This window comes from Tetrahymena thermophila (assembly GCF_000189635.1).
Source record: "Tetrahymena thermophila SB210 genomic scaffold scf_8254617, whole genome shotgun sequence".
NCBI lineage: Eukaryota > Ciliophora > Oligohymenophorea > Hymenostomatida > Tetrahymenidae > Tetrahymena > Tetrahymena thermophila.
The window spans coordinates 677495-703898 of record NW_002476387.1 but is presented as its reverse complement, the minus strand read 5'-3'; the positions used below and the strand labels follow the sequence as shown (position 1 = coordinate 703898).

Sequence of the window (26404 nt, the reverse complement as noted above, 5' to 3'; positions counted from 1 at the left end):
TCATATCTTTTTTTCAAATGGCAAATTAATTGTAAAGGATTACTTTTTTATATTTCCATATGGCACAAACAATTTATTATTTTCTTTATTTGTTTTATTTACTAACTTAGTTTCCCAAACATGTAATTCTTGGTCTAGAATTTATTCAGCTACCTTAGTTAATATGAAAATACATTTTTATTTATTAAATATTATAATAAATTTTGAATAAAAAAATACATTTCTCCCACTCTGATTCATTCTTTTACTTGTAAAAAAATTTTTGTCATTCGAAGCATTTAAAAAGCTTTTTTATTTTTTAGAATTTATAACTATGCTTGTATCTAATTAGCTTTAGCTTGTACTTGATGGAACATAAATAGGAACTCCTGGTTACTCTTTTTCAGGGTGGTAACAAAATCCAAAGGGATTCTATGGAGGATCTTTTAAGGCACTTTGAGGTCTTTAATGCAAAACGTAATTCTAACTTTTTAGCAAGTAATTTAGCAATTAGCTCTCTTCTTTGTTTTCAGGATTACTCTTCAAATTATATGTGGTGTTTGTTTGGCTTAAAGCTTTTTCTGATACATATTGATTTTCCAAATGACGTGGAAACGAATTATTTTCTTATAGCCTAAGATTATTTGAGTCTATAAATTTAATTTCATCACTTTTTTGTTTTTTAAGTGTATTATTATCTGCTCCTTATCTTAAATTCAATATTTTTTTTAAGTTAGCTTTTTTATATAAATATATAATATTTGTTAATGAAAAAAATAATTTATAACAAGAAATATAGTTTGAAATATTTATTCTGCATTTGATATTAAGTCTATGAAGAATGAATGAGCTATTATAACTAAAAGTGCAATTACCTTTGACAAAAATTATTTTTTTCAAATAAATATTGCAAAATTTGTTTCAAAAATCTCATTATTTTTTGTTAAAAAGTAGTTTTTAAAAATTATAATAAAGGAATACTAATTAATTCTAGCAACCAATCAATCTATAAATATAAATTTTTAGAAAAATATAATAATCTAAAATTAAAATATCATCAATCTTCCTCCTCAATTATTAAGATCAGAATATTTATTTTATTTTTATGTGAAGTGATAAATAAAATTTAATATCAGTTTATTTTTCATATTTCATTAAAAAAAAAAAATAAGAATTATTTGTAATTTTTAGAATTAAAAAGATCACCTCTATACTTAGGGTCAAGTTAATGATATCCAAATATTTGGCTTTTATAGTTTTCTATTCTTACTGGTTTTTAAGTAGAGAGTTTAAAATTTTTTTATTTTTTTTGTTCTGTTTTATTATCTTAATTTGAAATCAACTAAATTTTATTTAGTTGGAGCTACTATCTTTTTTTTTAAGGATCATCTAAAACTTAAGTTGAGCTCACATAATTATTTTTATTTGCAATAAAAAGCTAGTTTATTTAATTTATCTTGAGCGTTTAGTATTGCTAAATTTAACCATGCTACTGTGTGCTATTTTTATGTAAAATATGACTAGAAGACTGAGGCCTATTTAACCTATTCTGTATAGGTAATCCTTAAATGAATGAGGGAGCTAGCAACTTTATTATTTTATTTTAAAAGTAAGAGATTTAATTTTTGAAAAATAAATAAAAAGTTAATTTACCATTAATTTTTAGTATGAATCTTGCTACATTGTACCCAATAATTTTTACTTTTTGGGACAGTAAAAAAAAATAAATAAGTTTATAAATAAACATAAGAGTCAATATCAAAAATTTAATTTGAAAAAACTAATATAATTTAAATACCATTTCTTCTTTTTTACTACTATTACAAGCAAGAAGGAGAAACTCGTGTAGCATAATTTTATGCTGAATTAAAAAATCTTGTTTGTTTTATAATATCCATTGTGTGAGTTTTCTTTCATTTATATATCTATTTATTTTCTAATTAATTGTTTCAAGAAATTTATTTTAAGATTTCATTTATTTACCCAAAGAATACTCTGAATTAATTCATTATCTATTGGCATACCATTTACCATCCACTCTTAATCTGATGAATTAAATATTTATATGCAATTTTATATTTGTGGCATCCTAAATATTATTTAATTATAATCCGTTTAATGTAATATTATTTTGCAATTTATTATATATGAAGTAGTATATACTCTATAATTTTTAGTGACGCTATATAAAGAACGCATTCTATGGTTTTGAGGTATATCGCTTTAGGTAATTTACCTAAAATCTATTAAATTTTTTATCAATTTCATTTTTAATACTTAATTTTGGGATATTAACTCAAATTTACTTACAGGAGGTATTCTTTCTTAAAAATAAGTTGAATTGATTATTTCAACAATGAATGAGACTTCATAGTCTTGATTTAGATAGTCATTTAGATCCATTTCCTCCATAATTTCAACTAAAGAATCAAATACTAAATCAAACTTTTAATAATATAAATTGTTTTCTTTCAAATTCTAAATCCTCTAAATTTTTATACTCCTAAATATTCTGATATAAGCTTCCTATCATTTATTTAAATTTTATTTGTTTAAATTAGATTTCCAGTTGTAAAGTAAATGTTTCTTCTACCTAATTGTTTGAAGGGACACTTTTGTAGAAGAACTATACAGTTTTTATATGCATATGAAATCTTCTTATTGTGTTTCTTCGTTTTGTGTTGCTTTTTTCTAAGTTCTCATTATTAAAGTTAATCAGAATGCAATATTTTAAATGCTTAAACTTAATACACTAAAATTTATAAAGTAATCAATTTATTAATTTGATCAAATAATAATGCTACTTTATTTATCATAAATTTTTGTCAATTATCATATCTAATTTTTTTATAGATTTTTAGTAAGTTTGTATAAAAGAAATATTTTATAGGATTAAGTTTGCAATAATGAATTTCCTTTATTTATTTGTAAATTAATAATTCTTAAAATCTAAATAAATATTATCTACTTTTAAATTGTGGTATATTTATTAAATATTTAAATTTTTCCCAAAATATGAAAAATAATTCATATTTTATTTGTTGGATATAACAATATTAAAATAATTAAACAATTTAATTTATTTTAAAGAAAATGAAATATATTTAATAATAGTTCAAATATTCTATCAAACTGATTTTACTAATAAAAAGGTGTAATTCTACCAATACTATTTTAAATACGATTTATTTTATAAATATAAACAAAAAAATGTAACAAATAAGTCATAAAATTTACAAAAATATACTCTAACCTATTTTTACAATAAAAATTAATACATTTTAAATAAATAAAAATTCAATTTAATAGGAAAGTCTATCCTACTCCTTATTTAAATTCAAAGAATAATTTTTAACCAAAAATAACAATTTAATCAAAATATAAATACAGTTTCGTATAAAAATAGAACCAAATCCTAAAATTCAAAATTTAGACATTAAAATTTTTAAATAGATAGTAAAATTTAAAGCACATATTTTACTAAGATGTATCAAAAATAAGATATTAATATTTCTTGAAAAATAATTTTTTGAAGTATAAAATATTTATTTTATTTTTATGAAAAAATGATTATTTATATAATAAATTACTTAAAAATAAGCAAAATATGCAGCTTTGATCACAAGTATTGACTTTGAACAGTATTAAATATTGTTAGAAAAATGATAATTAAATTTATAAAATTAACGAATGATTTTTCGAAATAGCACCTGAAAATAAATAAATTCAATTTTTTTTAGGATTAGTTGATGATAAAATTTTAATTATGTTTTATAATTAATTATCTCGTTAAACTAACAAATAAATTAGTAGTATTATGGACAACTAACTATTGTGAATCTCATAGAAAAATTGAATTAGCTTTAATTATCATTACTTGCTTCTTAATTCATAAATAATATAAAGTTAAAAGAAAGAAAGAATTAAAAATTAGAAAAAAAATTCAATATTTAACAAATATTAAATAAAAGAATGAAAGGATAGAGTATGTATTAAAATAGTAATAATACAAGTGGTAATAACTTTAGCTATATGAATTATAACTAAAATCAAAGCATTCCATCTTCGTATTATTAATAGCAATAGAATTAGCAATCTTCCTAATAACCTTTACAGCAGTAAAATCAAAATATTACTTCTTATTCTCGTTCTTAGAGTCGCCACTCTCATCACTAAAGCGAAAATGTTAACATTTCTGCTACAAACAATACCAATAACATGCAATCTTAAAATTAAAAATATGTTAAATAATCTACTTCTTCTATGTCTCACACATAATCAAACCAAGTGTATTAAAATTCTTAGCTAAGGGAAAACTATAATAATCTTAGTAATAATAGTAATGCCAAATCAAGTTAAATTTAATCATCTCAAACTGGAAATATACGCCCTTCAACCGTTGCTAACATTTTGAATAACAACTCCACAAATAAAATAAGTTAAAATACCATTTAAAATTTAAAGCAAACAAACTAAGTAATTCCCAACAACTCCAAGGTTAACAATGAAAATAGAGTTCAGAATAATACAATAACAAGCAATTAAAATACTTTGACAAACAATACTAATAATGTTATATCTAGTTCTATTAATGCTAACAACAATAATTAGTAATCAAATAACCAGTAAATTTCTTCGATCTCTGCCTCACTAAAAGCTAGCACTACAAACACCAAAAATCAAATTTAAAAAAAGAGAAAGACTTTTGAATGTGGAGGTAAAGTTATTTTAGCTTTTAAAAAAAATTTTTAGATTAAGGCAACTTAGCAATATAATTAAAACAAACAAATTCTTTGTAACTATAATTAACATTTTTATTATAATAGGTACTGCATTTAGTGTTGATGATCATTACGAGTTCCACAAATAAATAGGACACGGCGCCTATGGTGTTGTTTGCTCTGGAGTTGACACAAAATGCAATAAAAAAATTGCTATAAAAAAAGTAATTAATAACAATGAATTTATTTATTTTCTTTGCATTTACTAACAATTTATTTGTTAAAAAAATTTAATTGGATGTTATTTTTGATAGATTTTAGAAGTATCTATCTATCTATATATCTCTTTAACAATGTTAAAAGAGATTTGTAATTTAATTAATGCAAAAAAAAAAATATTAACATTCTTTTCTAATCTGATTTCAAAATTAATTATAAATTAATTAATTAATAAATGCTTTTTCTTCAATTATTTATGATTATTAAAGAAATGAGTTGTTAGATTTTTCACTATATTTTATTTCCCAAAGATTTAATTTTAATTACAAAAACAAATGTCTAACTGATTAATTTTTAGGTTTTAAAGCCAATAATAATTTACTTTTCATCGAATTTTATTAGCCTCAATATTTTTTTTTGCTGAAGATCAAATAAGCTGATAAATATAATTTATTTATTGAATAATTAGATAACAAATGCTTTTGAAGATTTAGTTGATGCAAAAAGAATCGTTAGAGAGATTAAAATGTTAAAATTTTTTGACCATGAGAATATTATTGCTCTTCATGACATTATAGTACCAGAATAGAGAACTGACTATAATGATATTTATATTGTCACCGAGCTTATGGAAACAGATCTCCATAGAGTTATATACTCCCGCCAAGTAATTAAATTACTTTATTTCTTTCTATTTATATTTTTTTACTGAAATTCACAATTAAGTTTTTAAAAATATGAATTGATTTGTTTATTAATTTTAAACTAAACTTTTTAACTCAAATTATTAGGAGTTAACTGATGATCACATTCAATACTTTTTATATCAAACTCTACGTGGTATGCTTTACATCCATTCTGCAAATGTTATGCATAGAGATTTGAAACCTTCTAATATTCTTGTTAATAAAAATTGTGACCTCAAAGTTTGTGATTTAGGTCTTGCAAGAGGTTTCGAATTTGATGAAGAAGATGGAAAAACAGAGTAATTAATTTTTCATATTATATTTGTAGCTTTTGTAAAATTGGGAAAAAAATAGTAAAATAAATTTTTTAATTTATATTAATTTTAGGTATGTTGTTACAAGATGGTATAGAGCCCCAGAAGTTATCTTGAAGGCTTCTAAATACACAAAATCTATTGATGTGTGGTCTATTGGGTGTATATTTGCAGAATTACTAGGTAGAACTCCACTCTTCCCAGGAAAGGATTACCTTGAATAAATATAAAGAATTATTGCAATTTTAGGTACTCCTACTCCTGAAGAGTTAAGCTATATAACTAATGAAGGAGCATTAAAATATTTGAAAAGTCTTCCTAAAAGAACTAAGCAAAGTTGGGAAAATCTTTATCCTAATGCTAATTTAGTAGGTTTAGATCTTTTATCTAAAATGCTAACATTTAATCCCAATGATCGTTACACAATTGAAGAATGTCTCGCTCATCCTTACTTTGAAGGTCTTCATAATCCTGAAGACGAGCCTACTTGTCCTGAAGTATTTGATTGGGCATGGGATGATTTCGAGCTAACCAAAGAAAGGTTGCAAGGTATGGTTTATGATGAAGCTATAGACTATCAAAAAGTAAAAGCAACTTAATAATAATAATATTAATAATAACAATCTTATGAAAATTAATGTTGATAAGCGATAAAAATGATATAATTAAAAATAAAAATATATAAATAATAATTAACTTCTATATTTTTAAAAAATTATTCTAGAGAACTTCTACAATAATAGAAATATTATTTAGATTAACACATGAACAATTAAAATAACTTTATAAATTGTATATAATATAAATCAAACAAATTTAAAATGTAATCCTTCGAAATTCTATGTTTATATATTTATGCATATGTAATTAAAGCATTATATTTGATTTTACAAATAAAAATATCAAAACCTCTAGTTTATACCAAAAAATTTTAATCTCTCTAATTATGCATTCTGACTGTCATAAAAATATCAATAATTCATCATCAAATTACTAAAATGTTTGATTTAAAAAAATATATTTTACATTACATTTAAATTATTAAATTTTATTAATTAATAAATAATTTTAATATTAAATATTCAAAGATTTATTATTTAAAATATATTTACCGAGCTCAAATTTAAAAATTAAAATATATTATTATTAAAAATAATTGAAAATTTAAGAAATAACACTCACCTTCAATAAATGTTATTTATTTCGTTTAAATTTCTCAATTTTAATTTAACAAAAAACAGATTTTTATTTGAATATTGATTTTTGATTGGATTATCTTTTCAAAAAATTACTAAAGAACCAAACTTTTTTATTTTAGATAATTTTATAACAACAATATTAATTCTTTCATTAAATTAATTTTTTAAACAAATTGCAACTTTTCTATCAAAAAAATTTAATAATTTGTAGAGTATTTTCATGATATTAATTAAAAAATGTATTTAGTTCATTTATTATTTATTAAATCTGCTTATAAGAAAGAAGTAATTGATTGATGAAAAAATGTTTTAGAAGTAAAAAAAATGTAGTATTGATATTAATTTATGAAATAAACATATAAATTGTTTTTATTTATATTTTTATACTTTAAATGTATCATCAGTTAGAATTTTCATGTTAAACTTAATGATCATTGCTATTATCAAAATTATGCTAATGATTGTTTTAATCTTATTCATGTTTTGCATAATTTTACTATTAACCATTTTAATCTATGCTATCTTTTTAATAATCTTAACTATGTCCATGATTATTTTCAGCATTATGTTGTTCATGATGATTATTATAATTATTAGTATGGTCCTCATGAAACTACTCTTGATCACTACCATTTTAATAATTATTAGGGTGATTATGTTACTAGTGGCTAGTTGTATTATCATGGTTATGATTATGATGATTGTTATCGTCGTTATGCTCATGATTTTGGTGAGTATTACTTTGTGCTGAGTGTTTATTTTCATTATGATGATGTTCATTAGTTTCATCATGATGCTAATTGTTGTGGTGATTACCTTCATATTAGTCATGCTACTGCTATTCATTTTACTCATACGCTTCTTGATGATGTTGTTTTTAATTTTAGTTTGAATTATTTGATTATTTTGAATTTCTTCTATTTACATTATCTTATTAATTGTTATCGGTATTATTTGTTTGATAGAAAGCTGATTATGCAGTAGAATTCATGTTTGCAGACTTTTCTTTGGATTAGTTTTTTTAATCAGGGGATCTTTTACCCTATGCAAAAGTGCTTGAAACCACATAGTTATATGATTCTATGCAATTTCCTTTACCAGTGTAATGAGAAGTTCTCCCTCTGATGCCAGAACTCATTCTTTATGGTGATCTATTTTATTTTCTAAAGTTTGAATTTGTATTTGAAAACTTTTGGTCTTCCTTGTTAGGATTTGATTCTATCAGTTTAAGATCATACTAGTTTGTAGGTTTCCCGTTTTCTTTATCATATAAAAAATTTTTAACCAAATTAGATATGACAGTTGCGTGGGGAAAACAGCCAGATCTATTTTTAGAATAAAGAAGAGCATTCATGCAAGTGATTTCAAATGCTCCAAGAGTTGGAACTTTGACAAAATTATTTTATGTGATGATAACATTGGGATTTTCTGCTAATATTGCAGAACTGATTTCCTCAAACATTAATTTGTATTTAGATTCATCATGTCTTGTACACCATTAATGATCTTTACAATTTTAGCATATTTCTATATCTACTACAATTTTACCATCAATGATACTTTATCCTTCCTTTTTCTAATTGTATAATTATTATTTTGGAGATCTATTTCTAATATTATGAGCTGATGCCATATCTCAATTATGTTCCTTTTTTATAAATTTATTTCTCACACTTAAGCAAATATATAAATTAATTATTCAATATATTAAGATAAATTAAGATTTTTATTTTAAAAATTATTGAAAGGTTAATATTGATTGTTTTATTTCAATGATTGATAGATAATCAGTCAATTTTCTCTTTTAACATAAGTTCTATTATTATGATACTAAGCCAATAATAGCCATGAAATATTTTAAAACTCACAATAACCAGTTACTTACGAAACAATTATATTAAAACCACATATTTCATTTTTTTCAAAATAAAAATAATATTCTTCATTAAACATTGTTAATTTTTATTAAATAACAATTAATCATTCAAGTATTTATTTTAACTTTTCTAAAATTTTAAGTTAACATTTAACAAGGAGTTAAAAACGAAACATAAAATAATTATTTATTTAAATTTCATCAGTCATCTAATTAGTCCATCATATCTAAAAGATCATCTCCTCCTATTTCTTCTTTTTCAGCCTTACTTTTTGCATTTTCTTTAATATCTATACATTAAAAATATGTAGGAATTATTGAGTCTAAAATATGAAAAATAATGATAAAAATATTAATGATATCGTACCTAAATCTCCAAACATATCAGCAATTTATTTCTCCATATTTTATTTACTTCCTGAAGTATCTAATTAGATAAAATATAAAAATAAATAAATAAATATATTAAGTATGCTTAAATTCTATTTTAAATATATTTAAAAAATATAAATATTATAAGAACAAAATAAAGATAGAATAATTATTACCAATAGTGATAATTTCACTAAAGAAATCTTCATCAATGGTTTATTTGGTATAGTTAACTTCAACAGTAGGCTTACTGAAAATATTGTAAGTAAACGTGTCTTCCACTTAACTAACACTTCCACCTTTTATCATAGATGCTAAATTTTGTAAATTTTAAGTAGCAGTCTGAGAATCTAATTTTAATTCTGAGAGTAGCTAGGAGTCGTTTTTGAAGCCTTTACGAATTTGAGAAGACTCAGTTGTAATTACAGAATGTTAACTTAATTTAACAACTCTTTTTTGACGACTAGGAAGGAACATATTTTATCCCCATTCTGTTTCATTGTTTATGTAGTTCTTAGAGGTATTGGATATATATTAATCAGTAGACTCTAAAAATTTTTAATTCTTGTTAACAACACGTCCTTCTTGGTCATATTTTGTAATAAGACCAGGAGTTTAAACATGCGGACCTGCTGTTTAACTATTTACAATCCTTATATCACCATTCTAATTTTATGTTTTATCTTCTATGAAAACATACACTTTTTGCTTAACGTCTTGGAGGAAAGTAAGAAGTTCTATTTTAATTTAGAGGAAATCAAATGGTAGCATTGGAGAGTAAATTTCCTCAAATTTCTTTTGAACATAAATAAGATACTCTACAGCAGGACCATTTTTCATTATATTAATTATTCCATTAAAATGGTTTTAAGTAACATCATACAGCTCAGCTGGATGCATAGTATTGACGATTTGAGCCTTAAAATCCATTAATATTAAATCAATTAGCTTTTGCATAGAAGCTTCATTTAATTTCATGATAGAACAATGCACCATTTTGGTAATAAGAGTTTTAAAAAAAGACATTTGCATAACTTTTTATGGTTTCATTAGCTCAGTAAAAAGTTACTAAGAAAATAAACTTCTCAAAATGTCATTAAGAACTTAAACTGTCTTAACAGGATCAACTTTTTAAGCAATAAGTCTTTATGAAAGAATGTAAATCATTTCTCCTCCTGCATTAATAAGAAGGATAGGATTGACTAAAAGTTTAGCAAGCATTGTAATTTACAAAGATAGTATAAATAAATTCTATTTAATTAAAAACTTCTCCAATTTAATTAATATCTTTAAATAATAATTACTAATTATAACAAATTCAAAAATAGAATGAAATATTTCATCTCACTTTTGATTGAAATCTTATAAATTGTATAGTAACTTATATAATATTTTTTTCATGTTTATAAAATCAATTTTATCATAAAATATTTAAAAAAACATTTTTTTGTACACAAATTGCTAAAAAATGATTACTATATTAAAAACATTTTTTAAGCAAATGTCTCACTAAATATTTTAAATCAAAAATTAAGAAAAAAATATTCTCTAAAATATAAAATTTTTTTATAACTCTTAAATTTTAAGTGATTAAATTTTTTTTCTTTTATCTAAATTGCTTACATTTAATTTAAATGATTAAACATGTTTTAAACATATTTGAAAATATATATTAAAGAGTAAATAAAAATTTAAATAAAATATACACAATAAAATTAATCATACTTCATAGTATTCTTTCTATGCAAAAACATATTATCAAATGATAAAGTATTAAATATTTTAAAATGTTGGTGTGGAAAAATAAAATTTGTTCGATTTTTTATTCTTCATAATTGAAAATAATATTGCTAGTAGATATTTATTTTGAAATATTTTGGATGGTTTACTAAAAATAGTTTGGCTTAAATATAAAACAATGCTAATTTCATTCAGAAAGTAACAAATTAATGATGAGAAAAAAAAATGTTTGAAGTAAATAATAATAAAATTTTAATTATGTATTATTTAAAACTTTGAATGATACTGATCAAATTGACTAACAATAGTTATTGTGTTATTGTTTTTTAATTGTAAATAATAATTTGCTTATTATATAATTGAATTTTACTAATAAAAATCATAAATATACCATCATTATTTAAATATGAACGAAAAATAGACTGATTTTAGTAAAAATAAAAGCTTTAAAAGTGCAGTATTCGGAGGAGATAAATAGCCTAATTCTTCAATAATATAATCTAAAGATGGGTAATCTCACCGAGTTCATCAATTTTAGAAGATCTAAAACTAATCTGATATGTAGTCTTTCATAATTAGAGGATGTAACTCTCATTTAGAAAATAGCTCTCCTTTTATTGCTAGTGGAGAAAAATAAGATATTCAAATAAAAGAAAGAGGAAAGTTTGAACAACTCATATTTAATATAAAGCTCAAATTTTATGCGATGAAATTGTTAAACCAAACTCGCTCAAGAATGTTTTAAAATTTAACATCGCGGTAGTTTAAACTGATTGATGATATTTCTTGTGACTAAAATTTAATTGTAAATAGATAAATAGAAAAAAGAAGACTTCAAAAATCTAAATTATTAAATTAAAATATCAATGATTCTTCTATATTAAAAAAGTCTTTTTTAAGATAGAATACTCATAATCAAAATATTTATTAATAGTTGGTTGATACTTAGTTCTTTTCTGAGTGTTTAAAGCAATTAGACTCAATTATTAAAGTGCTTGATCCTAATTCTCTGATGAAAATAGTTTGGGATATTCTAATTTTAATTATTACATCATTATATTTTATTTTAATTCCTATCTACATGACATTTACAAGTTTTAGAAAAGAATAATTCTATTAAAAACTGATTATCTTACTTCCTTTTATAGTCTTAATAGATTATCTCTTTAAATTTAATACAGGATTTTATGATAAAGGAAAAATGATCGTAAAAAGATCTTCAATCATGAAAAGATGTTTGGAGATATACTTTATCAAAAATGTCTTTATTATACTATGTTTTTCAGTAAGTTTTTATATTTTTAGAAGAGAATATTTATTCTTTAATTCATATTTTTAACTATTATTTTAGATTTATATATATTAGATGATGGACTCTTTGTCTTTCTCAAGATATTATGATCTATTACTTTTAAGTTTTATATGGAAGATTAAAAACTATTTATATACACTTGGTAAATTAGAAGAAATTTCATTTTTTACCAAAAAGTAAAAGAATATCATCACTCTAATTAAATTAATTTTTACCCTGATGATGATTGCTCACATTTTATCTTGCTTATGGATTTTTCTTGCAGAGTCTTTGTAGCATCGTAATATTTAAACTTGGTTAAAGAGTTCAGAAGTCAATGTAACACCTTGGCATGAAATTTACATCAATTCTTATTATTTCACTGTTGTTACTATGGTTACAGTTGGGTATGGAGATGTTATTCCAATCTCTTATGAAGAAAAAACTGTTAGCATTTTATTTATGTTATTTTTATGTGGCATATTTGGTTATTCAATGAATACAGTTGGTTCTATTATTCAAAGTCTCAATGAAGATCATGCACAAATCAGATAAAATATGTCAATTATAAATTAATTTATGAATAGAACTAAAGTTAGCAAAAAAACCTAAAATGCTATAAGAGAGTACCTAGAATACTACTGGAGCGAGCAAAGGGACAAAAATCACAAATAGGAGGAACAGATATTTGAAATTTTACCTGAAAATTTGCGCTAAAATCTTTTAATGGAAGGTAAGGGAATAGTTCTAAAATAGACTGCTATATTTAGAGATAATTTTAGCGACGCTTTTAAGCAAAAAATAGTACCTTTAATTTAAGAACGCCATTATATACCATAACAACTGATTTGTGAATAAGGAGAGCTAGATGATTGCGATATTTATTTTATTGAAAAAGGTTCTGTAAATATTCTCTTAGATAGTTATGCTTATGAAGGCACTCCCTCAAGTAAATAATTATTTAATATCATTTTATGTTTTATTAAAGTTCCAAAAATAGATCCTAAATAAATAATAACTCTTACTGCAGGGTAATCGTTTGGGGAAATAAGCTTTTTTACTGGATAGCCAAGGACAGCTTATGTAAAATCAAAAGAATTCACTACATTATAAATAATAAAAAGACAAGAATTTATGAACGAGTTATAAAATTTCTAGAAAGACTTTGAATAATTTTGTAACATTAAAGATAATATTTCAATTTATTCAGACTTCTAGCTAATTGATTTAAAGTGTTTATCTTGTTAATCTCTTAATCACTAATTGTTGTAATGCCCATACGTCCACTTTTTACCTAATCATGCAAAATTAAGAGCACAATTTATGAGTAGCCCTCCTTAAGAAAGAGTGTTTAAAAATAGAAAACTAAAAGAAAAGCTAAAATCTATATAGCTTGTTAAAAAAAACTCAACATTCATTAATAGATTAATAGAATATGATACGGAAATTGAATACTACTTTTAAACTTATCTCGAAAGAGAAAGCGGAAGTGAAGATGAAAGCAAATCAGAACATGAAAATAGCTCAACAAAATAATTTATTGATGATCAAAATGGTAATCAATTCTAATTCAGTTAATTTAATAACATAGAAGATTTATAAAAAAGAGATTCAAATATTCAGTCCTTGTAATAAGCAACTAGTTAACTAAGCTAAAAAATGATAATAGCAGAAGTAAAATAAAAAAATATGTACAATGATATATCTCCTACAAAATAATCTGAGGAAATAGATCTATTTGGTAACTAAATACACAGAACACCCAGTTCTTAGGTAAATAAAGGAAAATCTAGGCATGCAAGCTATGTAAACAAAGAGTATAAACATATTTTATTTTAAGCAATCAAATAAGTTCAAATTAATTTTTATTTAAAGGGACGAAGATTCTCTGAATTTACAAAAATCTAGGCTAGGATCCTCCTCTTACAGAATTGAAAGTTCTTTAGGTGAAAACAGGAAACAGCACATAGAAGAAAATTTTGTTAAACCAAAAGGAAAGCAATATTATGATGATATTCATCAAGGGGAAAACACAGATCAGAATCAATATATACAAGCTTAAATCCCATTTGCTGTATCTTAGAAATGTCTTCCAGCTTACAAAAATTCATAGCTAAAGATATAAAAATTGCAAGATCCATTGAGTTTAGCCTTACAAAAATATTAGACAATGCTTAATAAGATTTTGTAAATATTCTAAGATATGGCACCAAATGCTTTACCTCAATAGCATGAGTTATAATCTCCAAGCATTAAGAAGCACTTTTCTACAAATAAGATATAAAATAATGTTTCTTCTAAAAATGAGTTACAAAAAAAGAATTCTTTTAATAGAAAGCAAGAGCCAAAATCAAATTTAATGTATAAAAATTAGAGTAGTATAAGCAACTCAAAAGCCATAGTATCAAAGAGGAGTATAGGAAGATATGTTCCTGAGTAGGATAGTAAATAAACTTCAAATATAAACCAATCTAACTAATTTTAAACAAAAGATACAAATTTTTATTTAGATGAAACAAATAATGTTTAATATATTTAAAGCAATTAAGACATTTAAAGAGAATTTTATGAGGAATTTGATTTTGATATTATGAAAAATTTCGAGTACTACTTTCCTTTAAATAATTTTGAGCATTAAATGAAACTTATGAGATTAAATATAGAATAAAGAAGAAAAAAGATGCTTAGAGCCCACATTGAAAACATGAATATTCTTAAAAAAAATAAATCTTTGGCTATTAGTTTCCACAAAGGAAAAAGGAATTCTTTAAGTTCTTCTCAAAATTTATATACTTTGAATAGATAACAAAATAATAATGATGACAAAGAGGATTAAAGCAAATACAAATTTAAAGCCCAAAGAGAATCAAGTTTATTTTTAGGTGATAGCTAAAAAAAATATGATTCTTTAAGTTTGCACTAAGGGAAGAAGGGACCTTAATTTAATTTAAATAACTTGAGTTTTAACAATTAAATTGATATTTCATAAATTAATTAAAAATCCAATAAAAATTACAAGGAGAGCATACTTAATCAAACAAATTTAGAATTTTAACATATTAAATTAAATTAAAAAAACAACGATATAATTCACAATAATTTTGATGATTCATTTTAAGATAAAGAAAATGACATTTTCGATGGCAGTATGAATATTTAAGATTAGTAGATAAATATTAAAAAAATTATAAGTGATGAAGTTATGAAAAGAGTGGAATCTTTTAATTCTGACTTAAATGAAAGCAATAATAAGGAATAAGTATTTAGTTAAAAAAATAGCTTTCAAAAATAATAGATAAAAAATAGCCTTAAAGGCTTTAGATAATATAGCCAAGACGATAAATAAAGAGGTAGTAATAGCAAAAGACATTTAGAATTAGAAATTGAGTCACAAACAGAATACTCGCAAAACAGAAGAAATATTAATACAAATGATATATTAATTGGGATGCAAAATAAAACAAAATTATGAATGAAGTTTTAAAAAGTATCTAAATTATTATGTTACAATCTTTTCTATTGATAATTATGTATTTATTTATTTTATTATATTATCAAAATAAGAATAACTTAATCAACTTAATTTTAATTAAAACCCAATTTTTTTGGATTAATTTTATTTATTAATTTGTGTTTTGTTTTTTTAATTCCACAGATATTGAATAATAAACATAATTTTGATAATAATTTTGAAATACATGACTATAGTTAAACTAACGTACAGCTTAAATTTAAATTCAACAACTACTCCAGATATAAAATACAAATGCAATATGCTTAGCTAATATTTTTTATATATATTTAAGTTTTTATAATTCAGTATTTTTCAAGTATAATAAAATAGATAATTCAGTATAAATGCGTAAGACTTACCATTTAACACTCTTTTATTTAGTGTTTTATAGTTTTAATTTTTTTTTTAATGGTTGAGCAGATAATATTACTAACTAAACATCCTATCAATTTTTGTATTATTGAAATTTAATAATCTTAATTACTAAATTTTAGACTTTTATCTAAATAGATATAATAATCAGCACTCAGAGGAACTTACATTCAAAAATAAATGTTATCTAGTGAATAGCAAAAAGTAATTTTGTTGCTGCAAGGAGGAGATGAAAGTTAGCTCGAAAATATTTATAATAAAAATGAGGAAAAAAGGTCTGGAGATAGTTAGAATCCAATTATTGGGCAGAGCGATAATCAGAAAGGTAGCCGCCTCTCATTATCAAACAACTCCAAAAATATGAAATAATCAGATTCTTAATCTAACTTTCATAATTTATTCTTAGAAGAGACAATAAATTAAGTAATGATAAACGATATGCGTAAAACAAAGCAAAGAAAAAATTAGAAACTCAATTTCTCTGATATGTTTTTTAAAATTAAGTTCAAAAGTATGGCAAGGCGACTTTTAAACTCAACTAGATCGTTTATGTTTAAGAATCTAAACATAAAGCAATTTAAGTTGATAGATGATAAGTCTTCAAGCTTTGATAAAGAAAGCTTGAAAATATCTACAAAAGCTCAAAATGTACTTATAAAAGCTGGCCTAATTTAAAATAATGTAGGTATGAAAAAGACAATAACACTCTCTCGCAATTCAAAAAAAGAAAAACCAAGAGAAGCATTTCATTTTTTGAAATATGTTATGTGTTCTTTTTTACAAGGACTAATTAAATCTTATGATAGAAAATTTCCAGTTATCAATCCAATATCTTTAAATAAAATAATATGGGATTGCATAAATATTATACTCATACTCATTTATACAATTTAAATTCCTTTGTACATTACTTTTCCTGAAAATAAAAACTAAAGCTTCAACTAATATATGATTTACTTTGTACCTGTTTACCTGTTTATAGACTTAGTATATACTCTAAATACTGGTACCTATCAGAAAGGTGTTTTAATTAAAAAAAGGCTAACCCTTATCAATCTCTACCTTAAAAGCAGAATCATCCCAACTTTATTTGCAATATTTTCATTTCTAGTAAAATAACTCAAATATTTTTAATTAAAAATACCTTCAAAATTTTTATTTAAATATGCCTTCAAAATTTATAATTAATTTATTTTCTTTTTAATTTATTTCATAAATTACCAAAAATTATTAATTTTTTAAAAATACAGGTATATATATTCATAATCACATACACTGAATATGAAGTAACAAGGATTTATAGGTGGTGTGATTTTTTATTATTCCCCATTTTTTTGAAGTTATCTGATATCGGTTACATAGTAAATAAACTAGAAGAAAACCAAACACTTTCTAAAAAGCTAAGAAATATAATTGCCCTCATGAAGCTCATTTTTAAAATAGTATATATAGGGCATTTTATTGCATGCATTTGGGCAATTATAGCTCAATTTGAAGATTTTTATGGATATCAAACATGGGCAAAGTATCCAGTCTGGAATCAATCTTCATGGTATTAATTATATATTGATGCATACTACTTTACAACAGTTACAATGATTACTGTGGGATACGGAGATATTATTCCTGTTACAGGTATAGAAAAAGCTATATGTATCATCATTATGATTATCTCTTGTGGTGTTTTTGCTTATTCTATGAATACAGTTGGTGCTATTTTAGAAAGCTTTAACGAGGATTCAGTGAAATTAAAACATAATATGCAAATTATAAATTATTACATGGAAAGAAAAAATGTTGGTAAATTGACCAGGGATCAAATCAGAGAATATCTCTACTATTATTGGAAAGAAGAAAAAGAAAGAGATTAAGAAGGCGAAGAAAAGATTATTAACATACTTTCAGATAATTTAAAAAAGAATTTATTGATGGAGTCTAAAAATGTAGTACTCAAAAAATCTCCTATTTTTAGGAACAATTTTAGCGAAGAAATTAAAGAAAAGATAGTTCCTTTAATTAAAGAATACAGGTGCTATCCTGAAGAAGTAATATGCTTAGAAGGGTTGCTAGACGATTGTTCTATATATTTTATTGAAAAAGGGTCAGTAGAAATTTACATCGAAAATAAAGAAACATCATAATAAAGTAATATTTCATAATAAATTTATTAAATTTTATTTTTTTGATTTTGTTTTTATTTTTTTAAACCACTTTTAATAAAAAATTAAGTTAAAATAAACAAAAATATTTTTAATTTTATATAATAATTAAAGAAAATTCTAATAAAGTTTCAATCAATATTTTGTCATATTTTTAAAAAGCCCAATTAACCTATTTAAAAATCTTTTTTTGTGTTTTAAAATAGATGTTAAGTCTATCTCATCCATAGGTAAAGGATAATCGTTTGGAGAAACAAGTTTTTTTACAGGTGAAGCAAGAAGAGCTAGTGTTAGATCTAGAGAGTTTACTACTCTTCTAATTCTGAATAGGGCAGAATTTCTTTAAGTACTTGTGAATCATTAAGAAGACTATGAAAAATTTTGTGCAATCAAAGATAGTTTAATTTTCTGTGAAAATTATCAACTTATTAATGTTGAATGCTTATCATGCAAATCTTAAGGACACTAAATACTCTAATGTCCCTACCTTCATTACACTCCTAATTTTACATTCCTTAAATAGTCTTTTATGAGGAGTCCAAACTAAGAGTAAAGAAAACTGTATATAAGAAAAATATTAAAAAGTAATTCTGTTTTAAACTCACATGTCGTAACCTAAAAAGCAATAGAATATGATAATAATAACAGCAATTCATCAGATTCTATTGAATTCCAATATTTGTGTTAATTTTATGAGGAGTTAATGCAAAAATAAGAAGAATTCGAAGATGATATTTAAAGGGTCAAATCAAAAAACGAAGGGAAATCAAATTTAGAACTTAGTCCCATGGTTTAGATATCAGAAAAAAGTGAAAAAACTGATTAAAGCGATAGCTCTGATAGTGAGGTTTCTAGTAATAGTGTTTAAGTAAAAAAATTATCTTCTCAAAAAGAAATTAATAATAAGACTTCTGAAGATGAAGACTCTGAATTCTAAAAAGGTAAATAGTAATTTTTAGAAAGTCCTCTATAAATAAACGAAAATGGTAATTATCCTTTGCAGTTAGATTTAGCAAATAAAAAGAGAGGTCAAAATTACCTACTTGATACTGGATAAGATTCACCTATTAAAGCTAGAAAAGGTTCTAGATTTGGTTCTATTCTAGAGTAATATTTTTATTTAAAGTAAAACTTTTTTAAAATTATTTTTTAAGAAAATAAAATACTTCAGATAGCATAGAAAGGTCAAATAACAAAAAGAAAAATACCTTTTTAAGTAACTTATCGAATAACACTAATGAAAAAAAATCTACATTTATTAGTAACTAGTTCATCAGGACAGAAACATTAAATAGTAGCAACAGTAGCAATAGCAAAAAGAAAAAAACAGTTATTGTTAACTAATTACCAGTTGTTAGATAGTAAACAAAAAGAATTACGGCTCTTTTACCATAAAAAAATTAAGAAAATTTCATGAAATTCATTTAGAGAGGAAATTAAAACGATGATGAAAATATACCAAAATAACCTAGACGCTTTGATAGAAGAAAGTCTATTAGAATTCTTGACAATAATAACAAAGCATTCTTGAATATTCTAAATATCCCAAGTTTTCATTTAGCAGGTTCAGGAACATTAGATTAAAAACGAAGATTTTCTAAGTTAAATAGCAATGATGTAAAAATGTTGAATAACTAATTCAACTATAGTAACAATAAATAAGAAATAATGCTAGTCTCGTCTTAGACTCCAGTAGACTAAGATGACAATTGTGATGAGAATAATTATTTTGAAGAAAATTTTGATTGTATGCACAACTTCAATTTTTACTTTCCTCTAAATAATATCTCATAATAAATAAAGCTGATGCAAATGAGTTAAGCAGAAAGAAAGCAAATTATGTTTAGGGCAATGTACGATAATTTGAGTTGCATGAAATAATTTAACTCAGCAACTCAAAATAGTATAAGATAGAGAAATTTATCAATTGTATACACTGGAAGGAATAACACCAAGCTTATCTCTTAAACTAATATTGCTATTGATTTAGAAGCAAAAGATAAGCAAAATAAAATTATCGAAAGAAGAAAGAGTAAATTCTTCACTAACTAAAAAACACTCATGGTTCAACAGCTAAATAAGAGAACTTCTTAAACATCTGAAAAGTTAGATAAAATAGGGAAAAATAATGAAGTTAACAAAGAATTTAATAGTTCATGTTAATCAATAAGCTCTATAAATAAGAATCTTACTTATAAATTTTCAATTAGTAAAAAATAAACAGAGTATTTTAAGGATAACTCTCTTCAACACAAGCTAACTACTTGCACTGTAATTGATAATCATCAAAACTAAGAATAAGGAACACTTATTCACTTATAAAATAAAGATAGAGATTCAGATTAATAAATACCGCATAACTAAAAATAATTTCTAATTGAAGATAACGAAGAAAATAGCAAAGCGTTAAAAAATATAAGAGGCTAGATTAAAGAACATAGCTAATAAAAATCCTCTTATGAAATAAATTTAAAGGATTAGAATTATGTAGATGAAGGGGAATCTGGGGATCATATTAGAACATCATTTAACAATAAAAAAAATGAGAATTAATAAAACAATGATATTTTTTAAACCAATTCTATTTTTGTTGACTAAAATAACACATTTATTACATAAGATAATCATAATATGACTAATAATTTAAGTATTAGTTAATAAAGGTTTAAGAACTAGGACTAACAGCAAATCACTTTTTTCGAAAATTCCTTTTAAGAATACAATCAAAATAATTCAAGAATTAAAGAGCAAGATTTAGATGATATTGCCTCTGATTTTGAATAGAGTAAGCACAGTATTAAACATACAAATATTTATGTGACCTAGAAAAAATATTAATAAAAAATTTGATTAAAAAATATCGCGTGTTTGTTTATTTTATTTTTAACATTTATTAATTAGCATTGTAATTTATTTTAAAAATATTTATGAAATTAACCAGCTAAAAAATATTTTCATATAAAAACGTTAAACGAATTTTTTTTATTTCAATTAATTTTTTCATTGATTTTAAGATTTTTTACCAATGAAATTGGTTTATTTTCTGATGTTATAACATTGATTTATAAAGTTTTATTTTTTGTTACTTAAAAAAAAATAGATTGAGTTTTAAAGTTAAGCAAATACACAAAATTTAGATTTGCTTTAAATCAGTATTTTTTATCTTCAATTAGTTAATTGATGATTTTTATTCAAGAGTATTAAAGCATTTTGAAAAATTTGAAAAATAGATAAAATATAATTAATTTTTATTTTAAAAATAAATAAAAAGTAAAATAATTACTTTGAAGAAATTAAATATGAGTAATTCGATATTAGAAAACAAAAAACAAAGAAAAAATCATGAAATAAATTAAGAACAAATATGTTAAAATTAGCTTGAAAATATCAAAATGAAAGTAGAAGACATTAATTTTTAATAGTGCCACATATTTGATTCTTAACAGACTGTATATAAAGCCAGGCAATTGGATTTAAGTAAGGATAATATTGAGAAGAGCTAAAGTGCAGACTAAAAATATATTTACAAGGAATAAGAGGAAAGCAAAACTACTGGAGCATTTCAAAAATTTAAAAATTTGCTTTTCTAAATAAAGCTAAGGTTTATTGCTCAAAAAATGTTGATTAAAACTCGTTCATTTATGTTTAAAAACTTAACATCTAAATAATTTAAAATGATTGACGATAAGGCCTACTTTAATATTAATAGAAGAACGAATTCAAAATATGATTTGATATTATGTAAGCAAAATAAGTTAAAAGATTTTGGATTTAAAAAGATTGCACTTTTAAACATTAGATAAGCAAACACTTGGGAATACATAAAAGATTACTTGAAAATAAATTTTTTAAAAAGCGTTATTTCAAAAGCAGTTAATATAGCAGATAAAAATATACCTCTAATGGATTCTACCTCTATTGGCAAGATATGTTCTGACATCATATCTTTGCTTTTATTTACTTCATACATATTTTAAATACCTTTATAATTTATATTTACAGAAAATGATAATCACAGTTTTGTTTATTCTATTCCGTGCTTTATCTTATTTGATACCTTATTTGCTATCAACACATCTATTTATGATAAAGGAAAATAAATAAAGAAAAGAAATTAGATTTACAATTTAAACTTTTACAACTTGTTTCTACCTAATGCACTTATAATAAGTAGCTATCTCGTAAAATTTATTAATTAAATATTAATTAATTCCTTCTAATAAATAAATAAATAACTTAATTTAAAATTAATTTTCAATAATACATCGATTTCTTTCTAGATTTTGAGAATTTACTTTTTTTTCTTTTTAATAAAAATTTATATTAAATTTTCAATTTTATTAATCAAATAATATATTTATATTAATAGATTTATATTGGATTATATCTCCACATTAGCAATTCCGCTTATTTCAACTTTCTTTTACTCACAATATTTTTGAGATTTTAAATGATTAGCTAAATTATAAATAAATTTGAAGAAATGATGAATTTAACGAAGAAACAAAAATATATTTTAGAGCTATTTATGCTTATATTTAAAATGATCTTGATTGCACATATTATTTCTTGCATATGGCTCTTAGTAGCAAAATATTAGCTTAAAAATGGTAATTAAAATACATGGATGAAAGATTATTCTTTTTCTAATACTTCATATACTGAACTTTATATTAATTCTTATTATTTTACAATTGTAACTATGATTACTGTAGGATACGGAGATTTTATTCCTACTACTTATTTAGAAAAAGTAATAGCAATATTTACTATGATATTATCTTGCTGTATATTCGCATATTCTATGAACACGATAGGTTCTATAATTAAGAATTTCAATGAAAGTGAGTTAATTATTAAAAGAAACATTCACATTATAAATTCATATATGTATAAAAAAAACATTAATTAAAAAACTTAAGGTGCTATTCGTCAATATTTAGAGTATTATTGGAAGGAAGAGAGTAATAGAGACTCTAAATCAGAAGAAAAAATCATAAATTAGTTATCTGAAAATTTAAAATAAATTTTATAATTTGAGTCGAATAATATTATTTTCAAGAAATCTTCAATTTTCAGGAATAACTTTAGTAGTGATTTAAAACAAAAGATAATTCCATTAATTAAAGAACATAGAGCTACACCAGATGAATTAATATGCACAGAAAATAATGAAGATGACTGTTCTATATATTTCTTAGAGAAAGGTTCAGTAGAAATTGTATTATTAGCTTCTTCTTCAAATATTAATCGTAAAAAAAACAAATAATTTCATTTTTCTTTCTCTTATTTAAATTAAAAATGCTTTATATTATTAAATTTAATAGAAAATAAATCAAATATCGTTTTATCAGTGGGTTAAAGTTTTGGAGAAATAAGTTTTTTCACTGGAAAACCGAGGTGTATGTCTATAAAATCTCTAGAATTTACAACATTATTGTATATAAAAAGAGTAGATTTTTTGTAGATAGTAAAGTATTTTCCAGAAGACTATGAAAGATTTTGCTTTATCAAAGATAATATCGATCTTTACAGATAATATTCTAAGTTAAATATATAATGTTTATCATGTAAACAATTAGGACATATTGTAAAGGATTGCCCTCAAATACATTTTGTTCATAATTAAAATAAAATTAGATACTAATTTTTACTTTGTCCCCTTCAAGAAAGAAAGAAATAAAGCAGAAAACTTAGTTAAAAATTTCAAACAATCTTAAATAATTAGTTAATAAAAGCGAATGCCATAACTTTACAAACAAACTATGAAATTGTAGAAGCTTACTCCTCACAAAGTTAGACTGATTATTAGACAAACGAAATGCATTCTCCCTAAAGTGCGACTGATAGACAGATAAAATTTCAATTAGATTTTGATAATCTGAATGAAAATATCACTTCAGTTGAGAGCCCTTTAAAATATTTACAAAGAAAGGCAGAATTAAATAACACAAAAACAAAATCTTTTACTTAATTTGAAGATCAAAAAGATATAAAAATAATTGAAGAAAACATGAAATCTCCTTTTTATCAAAATTAAAAAAATTATCTCTTATAATAAACCAAAGAAAACAAAGATTTGATAAATTCTTAACAAGAACAATATAAAGAATTAGGTCACTCTGATATTTAGCTTGAGATGTAATTATAAATAACAAATATTTTATTATTATTATTATTATTATTTTATCAAAATAAAAATAAAGGTTAAAATTAAAATTATAAAACCCATTTATTTTAATATAAAATAATTTTAGATAAGATGATGATAACAAGTTGAAGTAGGTTTAGAATTTAAATAAAGGGATACTTTTAAATAAAGATTATAACTTTAGCACATCTAAAAGTTCTAAAATTGAAATAAAAGGTTCCAAATTAAGCAACAATATTGAGAAATCATTCACATTAGGATCACTTTAAACAAATGGAAAGGAATCAATTAGAAAAATGAAAACTTAATCTGACATTTAAAAACTAAATTTTATTCTTAATTAAATTACTTAATTATTCTTAAATGAAAATATCAGTAATAAATATTATGAATTTAATTAATCTGCATCAATTAAATCGAATTAGAAGTAACAAGAATAAAAATAATATGAGAAGAAGTTCTCGAACTTAAAATTAAACTAAACATAAACTACTGATAAAATGTAATAAGATTTGTTATAAATAATAAATAATCCTTTGAGCAAAAATATATAGAATGAAATTTTATTTTAAGATGGCTTTGACGTAGCAAAAAATTTTTTATTTTACTTTCCCAAAAATAATATCGAAAACTTGATTAGGTAGATATTAAAAAAATAGCTAAAAAAAACACAAAATATCAAAAAACCTTTAGAAACCTCTTTATCTAATTGCAAAAAAAGTTCAATTATTTTTAGAAAAAAGAAAGATAGCACAGATAACTCTGGTTAAAATCCTTTATTATAAGAAGATAAAGAGAGGAAAAAAAGTAAATTTTGGGAAAATCAATTTATTTATTCTGATGATTTAAAATCTGTTAAATATTTAGAAAATTAAGAATCATTCTAGGCCAATTCATCTTTAAATTAAACATAAAAATAATTTAATAAAATATAAAACAAAAGTATATTGCATACCGAATAATAGATTTCTTTAGATGAATCATAACTAAAATACTGCTCTTTTTCTTAGAATTAATAGGAATTGAATAAATAAGATAATTTAGATTAATCAATCTCATATTTATTTAAAGATTAAGATTTTATAAAAAAAAAAAAATTATGTGAGGAATATAATATTTAAAATAAATGTAGTGAAGTAAGTACTTTTAACATAAATCTTTTAGATTAAAATAATGAATGCCTCTAAAACAGTATCAATACTGATAATAAAAAGCTTAGATCTCTACAAATTGATACAAATAAAATAAACAATGTTTTAATAATAAAAAATTTAGTCAATTAGGATTTTAAATAAGCCTATACAAGATATTTCACAGATTCTAAGATGTGTAATTTAGAAAATGAAAACGAATTCTAATAGTAAGGGTTAATAACTCATATATTTTAAAACAATAAGTTTGATTTGGCTAAAAAATAAAATATTAATGATTTGTGATTTATTTTATTTTAATTAAAAATTTATTTTAAATGATATTATTTTAATTTTTGATATCATAAAATTAATCAAGCTCAAAATTAATTAAAAATATTTTTTATTTTATATCAAATAAAGGTTAATAAATCTTTTTTAAGGAATCTTTTTTCTTTTTTATCAGCTCATTTTTAATAATTCTTTATTTATCCAAATTTTAATTTTTAGAAAGTTTTGTTTATCATGTTTTATATTTTAAAACATTAAGTTTGATTCGGTTACAAAATAAATATAATTTGAGATTAGTGATTGATGTTAGTTTAATTAAAAAATTTATATTAAGTAATATTATTTTAATTTTTGATATCATAAAATTAATCAAGCTCAAAATTAAAAATA

The 26404-nt window shown here is 22.7% G+C and overlaps 7 protein-coding genes across 7 annotated transcripts; 4 read left to right on the top strand and 3 right to left on the bottom strand. All coding sequences in view use genetic code 6, as the record gives it.

The window, feature by feature from the left end:
• TTHERM_000195999 (hypothetical protein) lies at positions 1-2682 on the bottom strand (the record flags this gene model as incomplete). The annotated part of the gene is made up of 10 exons (XM_012797910.1): positions 1-153; positions 220-716; positions 1186-1567; positions 1633-1680; positions 1778-1915; positions 1963-2068; positions 2143-2222; positions 2290-2424; positions 2481-2505; positions 2573-2682. 10 exons carry the CDS (start codon positions 2680-2682, stop codon positions 1-3), a joined length of 1674 nt encoding a protein of 557 aa, XP_012653364.1.
• A 1188-nt stretch (positions 2683-3870) lies between these two features.
• TTHERM_00195990 (Serine/Threonine kinase domain protein) lies at positions 3871-6563 on the top strand (the record flags this gene model as incomplete). The annotated part of the gene is made up of 5 exons (XM_001017253.2): positions 3871-4696; positions 4806-4924; positions 5389-5586; positions 5711-5904; positions 5993-6563. The coding sequence occupies exons 1-5, from the start codon at positions 3952-3954 to the stop codon at positions 6561-6563; spliced, it is 1827 nt and encodes a 608-aa protein (XP_001017253.1). The 5' UTR covers positions 3871-3951.
• A 955-nt stretch (positions 6564-7518) lies between these two features.
• On the bottom strand, positions 7519-8751 carry TTHERM_00195980 (selT/selW/selH selenoprotein domain protein; the record flags this gene model as incomplete). Its single annotated transcript, XM_001017252.1, has 1 exon — positions 7519-8751. One exon carries the CDS (start codon positions 8749-8751, stop codon positions 7519-7521), a length of 1233 nt encoding a protein of 410 aa, XP_001017252.1.
• Positions 8752-9195: 444 nt separating this feature from the next.
• Positions 9196-10587, bottom strand: TTHERM_00195970 (organic solute transporter 1; the record flags this gene model as incomplete). The annotated part of the gene is made up of 3 exons (XM_001017251.1): positions 9196-9284; positions 9362-9421; positions 9543-10587. 3 exons carry the CDS (start codon positions 10585-10587, stop codon positions 9196-9198), a joined length of 1194 nt encoding a protein of 397 aa, XP_001017251.1.
• Positions 10588-12637: 2050 nt separating this feature from the next.
• TTHERM_00195960 (cyclic nucleotide-binding domain protein) lies at positions 12638-15869 on the top strand (the record flags this gene model as incomplete). The annotated part of the gene is made up of 2 exons (XM_001017250.2): positions 12638-14214; positions 14273-15869. 2 exons carry the CDS (start codon positions 12638-12640, stop codon positions 15867-15869), a joined length of 3174 nt encoding a protein of 1057 aa, XP_001017250.2.
• Positions 15870-16463: 594 nt separating this feature from the next.
• Positions 16464-21292, top strand: TTHERM_00195950 (cation channel family protein; the record flags this gene model as incomplete). The annotated part of the gene is made up of 4 exons (XM_001017249.2): positions 16464-17393; positions 17534-18428; positions 18649-19549; positions 19597-21292. The coding sequence occupies 4 exons, from the start codon at positions 16464-16466 to the stop codon at positions 21290-21292; spliced, it is 4422 nt and encodes a 1473-aa protein (XP_001017249.2).
• A 1852-nt stretch (positions 21293-23144) lies between these two features.
• On the top strand, positions 23145-26029 carry TTHERM_000195949 (cation channel family protein; the record flags this gene model as incomplete). Its single annotated transcript, XM_012797909.1, has 3 exons — positions 23145-23694; positions 23770-24583; positions 24700-26029. The coding sequence occupies 3 exons, from the start codon at positions 23145-23147 to the stop codon at positions 26027-26029; spliced, it is 2694 nt and encodes an 897-aa protein (XP_012653363.1).
• Positions 26030-26404: the final 375 nt, after the last annotated feature.